General features: G+C 30.7%; 3 protein-coding genes across 3 annotated transcripts in view; 2 read left to right on the forward strand and 1 right to left on the reverse strand.

The window, feature by feature from the left end:
* LOC130820264 (elongator complex protein 4) overlaps positions 1-1,209 on the forward strand; it is a 16,028-nt gene extending 14,819 nt beyond the window's left edge. Inside the window, exon 9 of the mRNA XM_057685576.1 lies at positions 878-1,209. Within this exon, the coding sequence (XP_057541559.1) occupies positions 878-883 (6 nt within the window). The 3' untranslated portion in view covers positions 884-1,209. The remainder of the gene's footprint in view (positions 1-877) is intronic.
* A 247-nt stretch (positions 1,210-1,456) lies between these two features.
* LOC130820263 (probable mannitol dehydrogenase) lies at positions 1,457-4,781 on the reverse strand. Its single transcript, XM_057685573.1, has 5 exons — positions 4,590-4,781; positions 4,014-4,127; positions 3,003-3,516; positions 2,295-2,448; positions 1,457-1,958 (listed from the first exon to the last, which is right to left on the reverse strand). Exons 1-5 carry the CDS (start codon positions 4,676-4,678, stop codon positions 1,756-1,758), a joined length of 1,074 nt encoding a protein of 357 aa, XP_057541556.1. The 5' UTR covers positions 4,679-4,781; the 3' UTR covers positions 1,457-1,755.
* Positions 4,782-10,302: 5,521 nt separating this feature from the next.
* On the forward strand, positions 10,303-11,715 carry LOC130821632 (uncharacterized). Its single transcript, XM_057687420.1, has 3 exons — positions 10,303-10,470; positions 11,127-11,397; positions 11,567-11,715. Exons 1-3 carry the CDS (start codon positions 10,303-10,305, stop codon positions 11,713-11,715), a joined length of 588 nt encoding a protein of 195 aa, XP_057543403.1.
* The last annotated feature ends 2,807 nt before the right edge of the window (positions 11,716-14,522 follow it).

The following is a 14,522-nucleotide window of genomic DNA, read 5'->3' on the forward strand; positions in this document are numbered from 1 at the left end:
TTACAAACGAAATTTTACTAGATTTTATGCAAAAATTTATATAAGAAATTGTTTCAAATTCTACATGTAATGTAATTTCTTTAAATATATTAAATATTTTAATATCTGATATTTAAATTCTAAAGTAATTGTCCAAAATGAGCGATGATTATTATAATCGCCATAGCATTCCGATATAGCGTTCAACTTTCATTAGTTATAATTAATCTTGTTGAAGTAATTGGTTATTTATGGTTGTCACGCTGTAATTAACAGCTTATGTTTATGTTAAGTTCAGAGGCAATTCTAGATCCATTTAAAGTGCCCCACATCCATAGTTCAAGAAAATAAGAGCCTTATATATTAACAAACTCCTTATAGTTTATTTCTCAAGCCAACTTAGTTAGTGTTGGTTAAGTGTTCAACATCTACCGATGTTACATTTTTTGCAAAAATTTAAACTATTTATTCAGTAATGATTAAAGGATCTCAATTTTCCAAACATTAAAAAATGAATAAAAGAAAAAATTACCGTGAATAATACAACTTTTTATTATTTTCCCTATAATAATACAAACTTTTGATTAACCATAAATAATATCACCTTATGTGAGTTTTTTCCTAGAATAATACAATATTTAGTTTATTAAGTAATTTATCATTTTTTTGTCACTAGTTGTAGGGCCGAATGCATAAGTTACACTATCAAATTTTTAAATATTATTTTATATATTTCTATTAACAATAAAACAAATGAAAATATTAAAATCTCAATGTCACAGAGGGAGTATATTGTCATCTTATTAGCTTGTATTGCACATGAGAATAAATGGTTGTTGGATAACAAACTGATTCGATTGTTGAATAATTAACTAAACTTATACAAATTGTCGAATAGGGATGAAACAATGAGAAAAGAAAGGATGGACAAAGCGTGTAGTCAAGTGATTACACATTTTGTTATGCCGCAACAACACCACTATCTTATAAACAACCCAAGTCATCGTCAAACAACACATCCCGTCGTCGACCAAGCGATCCGTTCAGCCAATGTATCCCTATATTTTCTAACAATTGTTATAGCTAACAATATACATTTCCATGATTTTTCCGCAAAACTATTTAAATGAACATCGAATATAGTCGCAAAACTATTATTCCTGGTAATTTTTCCTAAACCCTACACTTTTGTGGAAGTCTTGGTAAATAACGGTGATTTGAAAAGTTAACAAATCATCCTTATGTGGCAGAATTTGATAGAATAAGAATTTTGTATTTTAATTTACTTTTTTTATTTGATTATTGTATTTTAATCTTTTATGATGGTTTTCAAATTACGGTTATTGATTTGAAATTATTGTACACCTTTTTCTCCACCCTGGTTAAATCGGTTCCGAAATTGAGTTGGTTGTTGGGTTAGATAAAAAAATGATTTGTCAAGAATCTTTTTGTGGAAACAACTCGATGAACAATGACAAAGGCGGCCTTCAAACGCCATCTTTAACATATGAAAGCAACATAATCATTTATCATAATTATATCATTTTTCTTATTATACATACATATCATTATCATTATAATGTAACAAAAAGTACAAACTACATAAGAAACCAACTATTCATGCGAAAATCAAATTTAATGAGTAATAATGACAAGAAGAAACACTATTTTGTCCAACCATTATTGCATACATTTCCTATTTCCAACCCGACAAGGCTTGAAAGTAACTCATTGTAGTTAAACATCATATTGTGTACGTCAAATGAATTAACCCTCTCATTCACCTTTCAATGTATTGCCGATGTCGATCACAAAACGATACCTAACATCAGCTTTAAGTACGCGTTCCATGGCCGTGTTAACATAATCCATCGGAATCACCTCAATGTCGGATTTAATGTCGTGTTTAGCAGCAAAATCAATCATCTCTTGCGTCTCTTTCATTCCTCCGATGCCGCTTCCAGCTACCATTTTTCTTCCTGTTGATTAAGAGTGTTGCGTTTGGTTAATAAAATGTGCAAATAATAAGATAAACAATCAGTTATTTGAATTAAGTAATGTAATGTTTGGAAACAATTTTATTTTAAATTATGGATTTCAATTATGAAATCATAAATAAAGAATCTGAGAATGATGAAGTTTAGATAGCCATTCTAAAATTCTCAACTTCAACTGCTTTAAAAACAACGGTAGAATTTGATTCAAATTCAAATTTGAAAATTTTTAATTTGCCAAACACAAATAAAAAATTCGATTCAATTTCAAATTTTCAAAGGAAATCATTATTTCTAAAATGGGATAAAGAGATTATGTACCTGAAATTACTGAAAAAGCAGGCAACTCAAGAGGTTTAGGTGGAGCACCAACCATGACGAGTTTTCCGTCAGTTTTTAATAATGCCATTAATGGTAAGAGAGGATGAGATGCGGAAACCGTGTCGATTATGCCATCCATTGTTCCTGCTACTGCCTATACAAATTTATACCAAATTGCCTAGTCAATATTTACTACTACAAAGAAAGAGGGATTAGTTGTTTCATGATTTCTCTTTTATTTGTTCCGGGAAAAGAAAGAAATATATCCATCAATTACGATCGAGATGTATTATTGTCCATGGATAAACGAAAATAAGCAAAAGCTATATTTGCCTTTAACATTCCATGAGTCTCTTCCTTTTGCGTATGACATTGTTTTATTTTGTGTAGATAATGCGTCCTGCATCTATCTCTTTATGTTTCCGAGAAAAATCAAATTTAATTTTGATTGAGTTGATTTTTTTTCTATTTTTCTTGATATTGGATGCTAAACAAAAGGTGATCCACAAATTCATATTCATTACTCGTCACGAGTGGAATATTTAAAGTTAGACATAAAAAAGACTTACACTAGACTATCTAAGGTTTAGCCTAAAAAAACTCTTATATAATTGAGCATGACATAATATATAACATATCCTAAGATTATAATTATCAGCTTATATCTCAATTGACATAAAAAAGTTGTTATTTTCAAGAAAAATTTACCTCCATTTGTTGAGGATCGCGACTGACCACAAAAGAATCAGCCCCAAGACGATTAATAGCTTCATCCTTCTTATCAGGAGAGGTACTAATAACAGTGACATGAACCCCAAATGCCTTAGCAAATTTGACAGCCATGTGACCAAGCCCACCAAGCCCAACAACGCCCACATGAAGCCCAGGTTCAGCCAGCCCAAAAAACTTTAACGGACTATACACAGTAATGCCAGCACATAAAAGAGGCGCCGTGGAATCGAGTGGCATGGTCTCAGGAATCAGAACACCAAAATGGTGATCAACCACCATGATATTAGAGTAACCACCATATGTCATGGTACCATCATAGTATTTGGATCCATAAGTTAAAATCGTCTTTGGACAATAATTTTCAAGATTTTTGTTGCAATTGTTACATGAACGACATGAACCAACCATACATCCTACCCCAATTTTGTCTCCTACTTTGAATTTTTGCACTTTTTTCCCAACTTCTGTGACCACTCCAACAACTTCGTGCCTAAGAAAATTTACATTTATACACGTTTAATCACTTTTGAATTAAGATACTTTTGAATTAAGATGGATCAAATAGTTAATATGCCGCAAATTATTTACATATAAAAACTAATTAAATTGGAAAAAATTTTAATATCATATAAACTGAAATAAACTTAAATCATTGTTTATATTCAACAAATGCAGTTTAATCTTTCAATAATTATCCCTTTAAAAAATAAAATTATTTTTGATTTTATATATTCGCTTAGTAAATTTCAAAAAAAATACTATTAAAATTAATATATTAAAAGTATAAACACACTAAAAATGATAATGATAAAGAATAAAGATATCATAATATATAAATTTTATTAATTTATCAAAAAAATAATCCATAAAAATTATATAAACCGTAATTAACTTAAATCATTTCAAAAGTTTTAGTACCATATTATAAGAACTTAATAAATTGCTGAATAGGTGGAGGAAAAAATAGCAGTAATCAAATTACATTACCCAGGAACGGCAGGGTAGGAGGCATTCCCCCATTCATTCTTAATAAAGTGAAGATCAGAGTGACAAATTCCACAATATAACACTTTGAAAGTTACATCTAAATCACCAGTTGCCCTGCAAAACCATTTTAAAATTGTATCTTTAGCAAATATTCAGCATATGGTCTTGATTTATCTCACATCGACAAATTAAATAAAATATGCACACTTAATAAGTTATTAATGTCCTTCAGAATAGTAAATATTATTTTGGCTTATAAAGTGTGTGCACACACTATTTTTTAAATTATTTATTGACATCAACAATAAGTCCAATGTAGTGTGTTATGCATGCATTTATTTGTTAAGAAGTCATTTGATAAATGTTTTGATATATAAATCTCTATTTCAATCTATTTCACTGGTTCAATTCTAAATATCTTTTAATTATTTAAAATTAAAAATTATAAAATTAATATTAATAAAATTTACATTGCAATTAATCAAATAAAATTTTACTCGACTATATTTTAATATTATAAATTAAAAATAATGGAAAAAAAGCAAGAAGTAAAAATGAAAGGTAGGTAGAGGGTACCTCCTAGAGAAGTTAAAAGGAGCAAGAAGGCCAGAAGTGTCTCGAGCAGCCCATCCAAACGCCTTTTGTGGATGTTCATTTTGAGCCATATTTTTTGTGCAAATTTGAAAAAACTTAAAACTGAAAGAGATCAGTAGCTTAAAAATAGATTGAAAAGGATAGTAATAAGCAATTATACTTATAGTTGTGGGCTGTGGGTATAAATAATAAATATAGTGATAAAAGTAGAGTACGTACGTACGTACGTTTAATGTGAATGAATTGTGGAGTAAAAGTGACGTAGTCAATGACATAATGTTTTATGCATTTATGGTTATCTTCTTGAATGAGCGAAGAGGCCTTACATAGTGACACATGGCTTGCATTTTTCATTTGTGTTCATGGTTTTAGCATCACCACTCATTTTGCTCCCAATACCTTTCACTTTTTCCGCCTTTATTTCCATCGTCAAATGTCAAATTCCCATTTTCATATCATCACTCATTGTATGTAATACTCCCACTCCCGTTATCCTTTTTAAGTTCTCCTATTTCTTATTCTTATTAAATATCTTTTATAATATATATTAATGTTTTAACATTTTAATAATTCTTATAATTCATAACATATTTTCCAATAACTTGATCTTTCTTATACTCTTGTATGTTTTCCTCTAATATTATAAAATATTTTTTAATAGTTGTGATCTCTATATTTAATGTTTGTGGTCTTCACTTTTCCTACATCAAATTTATTATTTAATTAAAAAAATATTTTTATCGTCTAAAAGATTTTATTATTTTTAATTGTTGTGAACATTCTTTGTAAAAACATCTGTAAGGAAAGGGAAGAGTTTGGGTCCGTGTTAAACTTTTTAGGTTGGGTCCGTCTTTGATCTTAGAGGTTGGGTCTATATTTTTGAGATTCAAATCTGATTCATAGACTCTTTCATGTTTATTTTTTGAAAAATTATATAAAAATTTATGAAGTGTACTTATTTGTTTGATTTAAAACTTTGTCAATTTGTGTAATTTGAAAAAATGGTAGTTGAACTATTTGTCTTTAAAAATCAATGAATACTTCGTCTTAAGAACATGAATGGTGAAAAACTTCATATATTTGATTTCTTAATTAGAAAATCCTTATTAATTGAAACAATATTAAAATAATTTTATATAAATGAACGAAAATTGTATAAATATTTTTATAAAGAAAAAACAAAAAATAATTTTGGACCCAAATTCAGACCCTAAACCAACCAGACTTTAGGGGTCTTGGTATAATAAAAACAATAGAATTTGGATCTAGGTCTAGCTGAACTCGACATAGATCTAGATCTGAACCCATACATGTCTATCCCTACTTGTTACATTATATATGACATAATGCAATTTATAATTTGTACTCCCTTCTTTCATCTTAAGTGTCTCATTTACTCTATTTACTCTATCCAATGCACTTATGCAATCCATAATATATCTAATTATTTTTAATTAAAAATTATAAAATATTGATATTAATAAACTTTACATTAAAACGAATTAAATAAGATCCCACATGACTATATTTTAACTTGTAGATTAATAATAAAATACAATTTAAGAGTAATAGATAAATAATATCCCAAGAGTAAATAAGACACATAAAAATAATAGAAGGCAGTACTATGTAACAAAAATACTTACAATAAATAGTGATACATTATGTACATAATATATCACTAATCATCGCAAGTTTTTCCAAACGAAAATATAAAGACAAACGATAAGGAATCATCATTATTCACATTTTACACACATTTCTTATTTGTCTTTTTGGAAAATGTACTAATGTTTATAATAAGTTCCCTGGTACCTATTTCAACATTTGTCCCAATTGAAATTGAATACTTGGCATGCATTAATATTTTCTATTTGTGTATAACAAAATTATATAAAGTTGAAGCCAATAAAATTTGTATTGACACAAATTAATCAAGATATCCATTTGTTATGTTTTAATTTATAAGTTAAATAAAATATAAAATTAAAGTGAATAATGAATAGCGTAAAACCTCAAAAGTCACTTGGAACAAATAATAGGGATAAGAGGGAGTATTATTCTCAATTTTTAACCAGTCGGTCTCTTGAGAGACGTTTCTCAGGCCCAATCCACTAGCCTACTTACATAAAATATTAATATCTACTAGCCTACTTATCATATCCTTAATGCATACTAACAATACTTTAAAACCTACTTATAATATACTTAATGTCGACCAAGTAAGTACTTAAATATTTACAGTATTCAAAATGCTTACTTCAATTTTCTTAATACACACCGAAAATCGTACTCGAAAAATTTGAAGTAAATAAGCAAACTAATATTGAAATCTCAAATTAAGCAGTGGGGAAACTTATTTCCCAAAATAAGCACTATTAGCCCAATACTGAAGTTTGGTATTTGTTCCCACTTACTAACAACGGTCCATTAATAAGTTGAGTCAAAGAAAGTCAGCTCAGCAATCGGCCACTCTTACTAACAGCAGCCGACTGCTAAGCTGACCTTCTTTGACTCAGTTTATTAATGGGCCGCTGTTAGTAAGAGCGGCCCATTAATAAGCTGAGTCAAAGAAAGTCAGCTCAACAATGGGCTGCTCTTACTAACAACGGCCGATTGCTGAGCTGACTTCCTTTGACTTAACTTAGTAATGAGCCGCTGTTAGTAAGTGCGAACAAATACCAAACCTCAGTATTGGGCTGAATGTGCTTATTTTGGAAAACAAGTTTCTTCATTGCTTATTTTGAGATTTTTTTAATATTATTTTACTTATTTACTTTAAATTTTCAAACTTACTTTATATATTTCTTTTTGGACCAGCCCAATTAGAAACAGTTTTTCAAAGAGACCGTTTCTCACAAGAATTTGTGTTTTTAAAAATTAATCAATGTAGAAAAACCTAACTTAACCGGGTGTACAAAGTCCATCCAAACAAAGGTCGTTTCAGTGAACAATTATGTTGTGCTTGTGACCAAGACAAACTAGTCCCTTGGGAAAACTTAGAAAATTTGAAATAAGTAAGCAAAAAAATATAAAAAATTCATATAATAGCAAACTTTGCAAAATAATTCCTAAGATAAGCAGTTTTTTCTCAAAGTTGTGGTTTGGTGTTGTTCGCTGTTAGTAACAGCAAACAAAAACTGGAGATCAAAAAAAGTCAAAGAGTTTGTTGTCTGTTACTAACAGCAAACAAAAACTTTGACTATTTTTGACCTAGTGAGATTCCATCAAATTAAATTAAGTGTTTATTATTCAGAATCTTATCTAATCCTAACTTCTACCTCCACCTCTTGATATATGCCTTTTCCAACTAATTAGTAATTAGTGATCTAACTATACTTGGAACAGATCTAGAATACTAATATTAAAGTGGGCTAAAAATTCTTATATCTAATCGAACCAATTCAACTATCATTTTGTTAAGTATGTCACACATAGTATGATATTAATAAGTTTTTAGTCAATGATCCGGACCATAGCCTAGGCAGATCCATAACAAGATTTCCTTGACTATACTTACTAGAGGTATTCAAAACACATTCGATGCTTTGATATTTATTCGACCTTTATAACCGAATTCGATTTGATCCGACATCAAAAATAGATTAACAATTTGTAAAAACCAATATGGACACAAAACCTAATTTCAAACCGACCCGAAACAACAGATTTGAAATCAACCCGATGACTCGAATGAACACATCTACTTAATAAATTTAATTACCTTCTAATTAGTCCATAGTTTAATTTGTTTTGCTGTGTACGAATAAAAAACCCAGTAATAATGAGTTGTAACCATGGTGTGTGTGATGTGTGTTTGGGGGTGAAAGCTAATAGAACTTAGTGCCACGTGAAGGTAGAATCCAACCAAACAAGCCCTTAAACCTCTAAAAAAGGGCGGTCTTAATCCTGAATCTCGAGTGGACGCCATAACTGATGGCTGATGCAGATCATCTCACATTCTTAACATTTGAATTCACTCAATCTTGGGATTTTGGTGTTAAAAAAGAAGATCATGGTAGTCCTTTAAACCTTTAACTCTACTCAAAGTCATCAAATTTGTCGAGTCCTCTTCTCCGTTTCTAAGAAATTATCAGAGTTATATATTGCAGAAATATAAGCAAATTATGAGAAAATCTAAATTGTATGAATGATACTCCTCTGTGTCTTAAAGTTAATCACACGTTCATGAAAATTAAGAAAAATATAATTTTTTAATGATAAATATATCATTTTATTAAATAATAAATTTAATGGTGAAAAAGTTGATATCATAAGCATTATAAACATGTTAAAATAAACATAATAAAAAATATAGGAGCCATGAAGTATAAAATTTAAAATAAAATTAGTGAAAAATATATAAGGACTATATGTATTAATGAAAATAAGAGTAAACAGAGTTAATTATGTTCAAAGTAAAATAAAAAAAATAATAGGAACATTTTTATAAAGGAGATTTGTAGCAAAATAAAAAGGACCAACAAAAATAAAAGGTATGACAAGTCTCTTAGTCAATTGAAAGCATATAAGATATGAATATGATCTTCTCAGGAAAAAAGATCGCTGAGTTTGTTCACTAATTTGATCATCATCATTATACTCAATATCCGCCTAAAAGTAGGGTCTGAAGAAGAATAGATGACGGACAATATATATTTATACTTTTTTACAGGAAGGACTAGAGAAAAACGGTTAATTTTACCCCAAACGGTAAGAACCCTGTAAAAAGAGAGTATGAGTCAATTGACTGATTTGATGATGTAATCATATCATTAGTGAATCAGAGCAAATATACCCATGATTATATGATTACAACTTTAACAAACACGTAAATATTGCATCTTTGGAGATATCAATGAGTCAATTGACTAATCAATGCAATAAAACTCAAAAGATTGCACCAACTCATAACACTCCATCTATCTTTTTTCATTTAATATTATTTTTTATTTTGAGTTAATTCGTCTCACTTGCATCAATTCTATTATTCAAAATGAATGCATCACTTTGTTTCAACCTTATTTTTACATTTTAACTCTCTTTGAATACCATCTATGCAATTTAATTTATCTTAGCTTATTACCAAATATCTACCTTTTTTTTAAAAAAAATTCTACTTTCTCTTTGATGCTTATACAAGGAGATAGAGGAGCAATGCTTAAGAATTTTATATGTACTCTCCATTCTGATTAGTATATTTGACACTATACATTATTTAAGTTTATTTTATATATTACGACTAATGTAAAATTCAAAATCTAGTTAAGTGGAATCTTGTTCGAATCAATTATTTGCATACTTTTATAATATCTTTTTAACAATTTTTAGTTATGTATAATTTAAGAAATAAAAAATCAATAATGTACAACTCCATATAAGTGAAAGGCCATTTAATATCTTTTGATTATTTGTCATTGCACTGTAATAGAACAATTTTGAATCTTAGTTATGACATCTAAAATCATTAAGTGACTCACACATAAGAAGTGCTAAGAGGGTTAGAACTTAAATGTACGCGAGCTTAATTAACCAAGAAATCTATTGTCGATTAAGTCTTAATAATAAATATCGTATAACTTAACATAAATAAGAAATACTTTTAAGTATATACCTGTTTTGCTTGATCTTTGTGGGAGGATCAATGAGAGTTTCTTCACAGAAGTATTCTGAAATGATCTTTTGCTTACCTTTAATGGACGAACACATGCTATTGAGGGATTATCTTTTTAGGATCAGCCATAGATTTCGGATATATCTTATCTTGGTCTTCCTCTTTGTCACCGCTAGCCTATGTATGACACTGATACAGATCACGGGTGTGAATGGAAGAGCTACCTTCTTAAATGGTGGAAATTTTGCTGTAAGTCAGACTGCATTTCACTTTGATGTTAATTTTCGAGTTATTTTTTTGTGGAATATGTAACTTGGTAGAAATTAGAATACCCTTGTCGAAGATATGAACAAAAGTTCACTTGAATTGTAGTGTTTACATTAACGGCCTGTTTAGTAGGTGATAATAAACGGTGGTAATGAGAATAGAAAGTCGTGTAATTTTGGTTAAAAAATCTCTTGGCTACCTTGATGGTCATGCTTGTCTAACTTTAATCATCTCATTTTCTTCATAAAATTCATTCAAATGCATTATCATTGAGAAAGGTGGTATTAGGTGATAATGGAAATTTGTAAACAAAAAACTTTTTTGTGATCAAAGTTTCATCACTATGGGAATGACATGGTTCTTTTGATGAAATTTTACGCTATAAATCATTCCCATTACCACCATTTAGTACCACTAACTAAACAGCCGCTAGTGATTGTGGATTCTACCTCTTGGGTTAATAATGTATTGTTGTTATGTTCACGCTCGGCCATAGCAAAGAATACGATACTTATTGTTTGCAATAGATAGACCTTGGGTATCTTTCCTTTGTCGTTTTTTGGAAAATTGTTCTACTTCTGTCATTTCATTGTTATCTATGTTTCTAAGCATTGATTTCGTTTTCCTTGTGATTTTAGGTCACTTCAATCGTTCAAGTTGTTGAGACCCTTCTTTGCTTACATGCTGGTACAAAATTTTCCTCCCGAGCCCAGGGCATTGGTGCAGTTGCATGTAGATGGTATGCAATAGTAACTTGCAAGTCTCTTGATAGAGGTAGACGTTCAATATCTTTGTGTTCATTATCTTCGAGTTTTTCCGAGAGTGAATCGAGTTTGCTAGATGAAAATTCAATTGTCAACCATTCCCAATTTGCTTCAGTTTCTTCATATAACAAAAGACAATCTTTTGGTAAGTCTAGTTCATCTTATTGCTGATTATCGTAATGTATAATCTGTTTCATATTTGTATCATCCGTTTTGAATTTAGTTCCAGTGTCACTCTTAAGTTTGAAATCATGTTTGTATCATTTACGATAAATTTCTGTTACTTTCATCATACTAAATTGTGGCAATTGCAGTGATATATTTGCAGGCGAATCCTAGAGGGCTTACATTATACGGTTGGACAGTGGATCGTACACTTTTGTCTACAATTTTTGCAATCAAGCTCTCCCTCGTTCTTTTTGTGCTTGGTCAGACCATTGTTTTTGACTCTCCATCATCTTGAGTTATTTACTATCATCTATGTAAATGTTGTCCTGTCTTGAAATCAATATTGTTGTTGAAAGTTCATTCAGAACTGTTTTTTGTTCGCTCCCCGAACTTTTTCAGCCATTACACACTAGATTTTGGCACACTAGGAAGATCCACCCCGGTTGTCGATTGCACTAGTGCATCGTCCATTTTGTATAATTTGTATATGCATTTGTACATAAATATATCGAGCAAATTGCTTCCCCTAATTGGGATTATATGTAATATGTAACAATGACTTGTATACGCGAGTGTTTTGAAGAATGAAAGTTATCGAGTATACCCGAGTATACGCGAGTGTTTTTAAACAATGAAATAAGCATATATGTTCATTGATGTTTTTAAAGAATGAAAGTTATCAATTATACCCGACCACTAGTAATCCCTTCTCTGGGATTACATTTTTACATTTATCATTTCAATTTTACGAGATGTTTTTAAATAAATTGAAAAAAAGTGACTACAACTAGAACTGTTCAAGAGTGACCCGACTCGAAAATCCGAACCGAAATCGAAAGTAAACCGACCCGAAAAGGTGTTCCTTTTTTTGGTTTATCGAACCGACAGTACCCGAACCAAAATTGTACCCGAACTGGTTGACAACCGAAAATGGGAAAGTTGAACCCGAGCAGTAACCGATTTTTATAACCGACACATAAACGTTAACCGAGATTACTCGAACCTAATAATGACCGACCCGAGTCAAATCCTGTAACGTTTGAGAAATTAATATTATGAATTTAAAATAAGTATTAGAATGAAAATTATTTTGGGTCGAGTAGAATAAATAATCGTGAGATAAGATAACAAAATAAATAATTAATCAAATAAATATACCAAAATCAGTTTTGTTCTCCCCTTTCTACTATTCATCATCTCCTTCCTTATTTTTTTTTCCAAATCCCTTTCTCTTTCGCTGCACACAAAGGAAAAACACAGATAGTCCTAAATTCCAACCTCTGATTCTCGATGAAGCTAGCAAGACCTGCAATCTTGTTAGACATACTTAGTCTTTTTTCACACTCTTGTTAGAGAAATATTGATATATGTATATATATAGTCTTATTTTTGTATTTTACTCATATGCTTAATAATAAAAAAGGAGAGGAATAGTCTCCCATCATTAGCTTTTCTTTTCTTCATCTTTCTCCTTTCCAGTTTATCATCTATACTCTTCATCAATATACTCATCAAGATTTTCATCAGATTTTCATCAAGATCTTCAAAACTAACATGGTATCAGATGTAAAGGTTCTCATTGCTTCAAATTGCAGTTTCGATTATCTCTCAATCACTTGATTTCAGTTTCGATTGTTCTTCCTCACTCTATCTTCGCCAACGAAAATCAATTGATTTGTTCATTCGCAAAACCCTAAATCAAGATTCTGGTTTGTTCTTTCTTTATCTTCTGCTTGATTATCTTCTGGTTCGCAAATTGATTGATTGATTGTTTAGATTGTTCGTTCAATTGGTTTGTTCACGCTGGTTTCGAAAATTGGTTTGTTCACGCTGCTATCTTCTGATTGGTTTGATTGATTATCTTCTGCTTTATCAATTGTTCGTTTGTCGTTTGGTTGGTTTGTTCGCTATCAATTGTTCACGCTGGTTGCTTTATCTTCTACTATCTTTATCGCTGGTTGGTTTGTTCGAAAATTGCTGGTTTGTTCGTTTGTTCACTCTATCGTTTGCAATGACAAATCAAGATCCTAATTTGAGTTTTCTTGACCATTCCGATCCTCTATTTCTCCATCCTGCTGATCATCCTGGTTTATTGTTGGTCTCTAAACCATTTAATGGTTCGAATTTTGGTTCATGGAAGAAATCTATGTCAATCGCCTTATCAGCAAAGAACAAATTAATCTTTATCAGTTCCAATTCTCAGCCTCTTATCATTGATCTGAAGTTTCCTCAATGGAAGAGATGCAATGATATGGTTACTTCCTGGATTTTGAATGTCTTATCTCCCGACATCGCTGACAGTGTTCTTTATTCGGATTCCGCTCACGACATCTGGAAAGAACTTGACGATCGCTATGGTCAAGCAAATGGTGCCAAGCTGTTTCAATTAGAGAAGGATATACGGTTATCAGGCCAAGGTACGAACGACATTGCTGGATACTTTACTAAATTAAAGAAAAATTGGGATGAATTAAACACTCTATCTTCTCTACCTATTTGTTCTTGTGGTGCTGCACAAGCTTTGCAAAAATTTAATGAAGACCAACGTCTTATTCAATTCCTTATGGGTCTCAATAGTGATTACAATCACATTAGAGGTAATATTCTCATGATGAAACCCTTGCCTTCTATTAGTCAAGCTTATGCATTATTATCTCAAGAAGAAAAACAAAAAGAAGTTCATGCTTCATCACAATTCATCAATGAATCAGCATCCATGTATGCATCCAATCATACTCAGGTTCATCCGCAATTTTTCCAGCATCCTCAAAATCAGAAACAAAAGTTCGATGGCAAAAGACTCATATGCACTCACTGTAAGAAGTCCGGGCATCTTGCAAATAAATGCTACAGAATTGTAGGCTTTCCCAAGCATTTTAAGTTTACTAAAAATAAGAAATTTTCTGGCAATGTTATGTACCAGCAACTCAATGAAGCTTCACATGATCCTCGTATCACTGACAATGGACATCCACATGATCCTTCAGCTTTACAAACCTGGAACTCTACCAATAATCCTTCAAATATATCTCAAACTCAGTTCGATCAATTAATGACTATGATGAGTAATCTACAAAACAATAATAAACCTAATCCTCCATC

This window comes from Amaranthus tricolor, chromosome 8, assembly GCF_026212465.1.
Source record: "Amaranthus tricolor cultivar Red isolate AtriRed21 chromosome 8, ASM2621246v1, whole genome shotgun sequence".
Taxonomy (NCBI): Eukaryota; Viridiplantae; Streptophyta; class Magnoliopsida; order Caryophyllales; family Amaranthaceae; genus Amaranthus; species Amaranthus tricolor.

Bases quoted from the DNA above. Each gene is read 5' to 3' on its own strand.
- LOC130820263 (XM_057685573.1), bottom strand. From the start codon at position 4,678: ATGGCTCAAAATGAACATCCACAAAAGGCGTTTGGATGGGCTGCTCGA. The intron at 4,128-4,589 runs GTACCCTCTACC...ATGGTTTTGCAG, and splicing joins CCTTTTAACTTCTCTAGGAG to GGCAACTGGTGATTTAGATG. The intron at 1,959-2,294 runs GTACATAATCTC...CTTAATCAACAG, and splicing joins TGCTTTTTCAGTAATTTCAG to GAAGAAAAATGGTAGCTGGA.
- LOC130821632 (XM_057687420.1), top strand. From the start codon at position 10,303: ATGGACGAACACATGCTATTGAGGGATTATCTTTTTAGGATCAGCCAT. The intron at 10,471-11,126 runs GTAAGTCAGACT...TTGTGATTTTAG, and splicing joins TAAATGGTGGAAATTTTGCT to GTCACTTCAATCGTTCAAGT. The intron at 11,398-11,566 runs GTAAGTCTAGTT...TGGCAATTGCAG, and splicing joins TAACAAAAGACAATCTTTTG to TGATATATTTGCAGGCGAAT.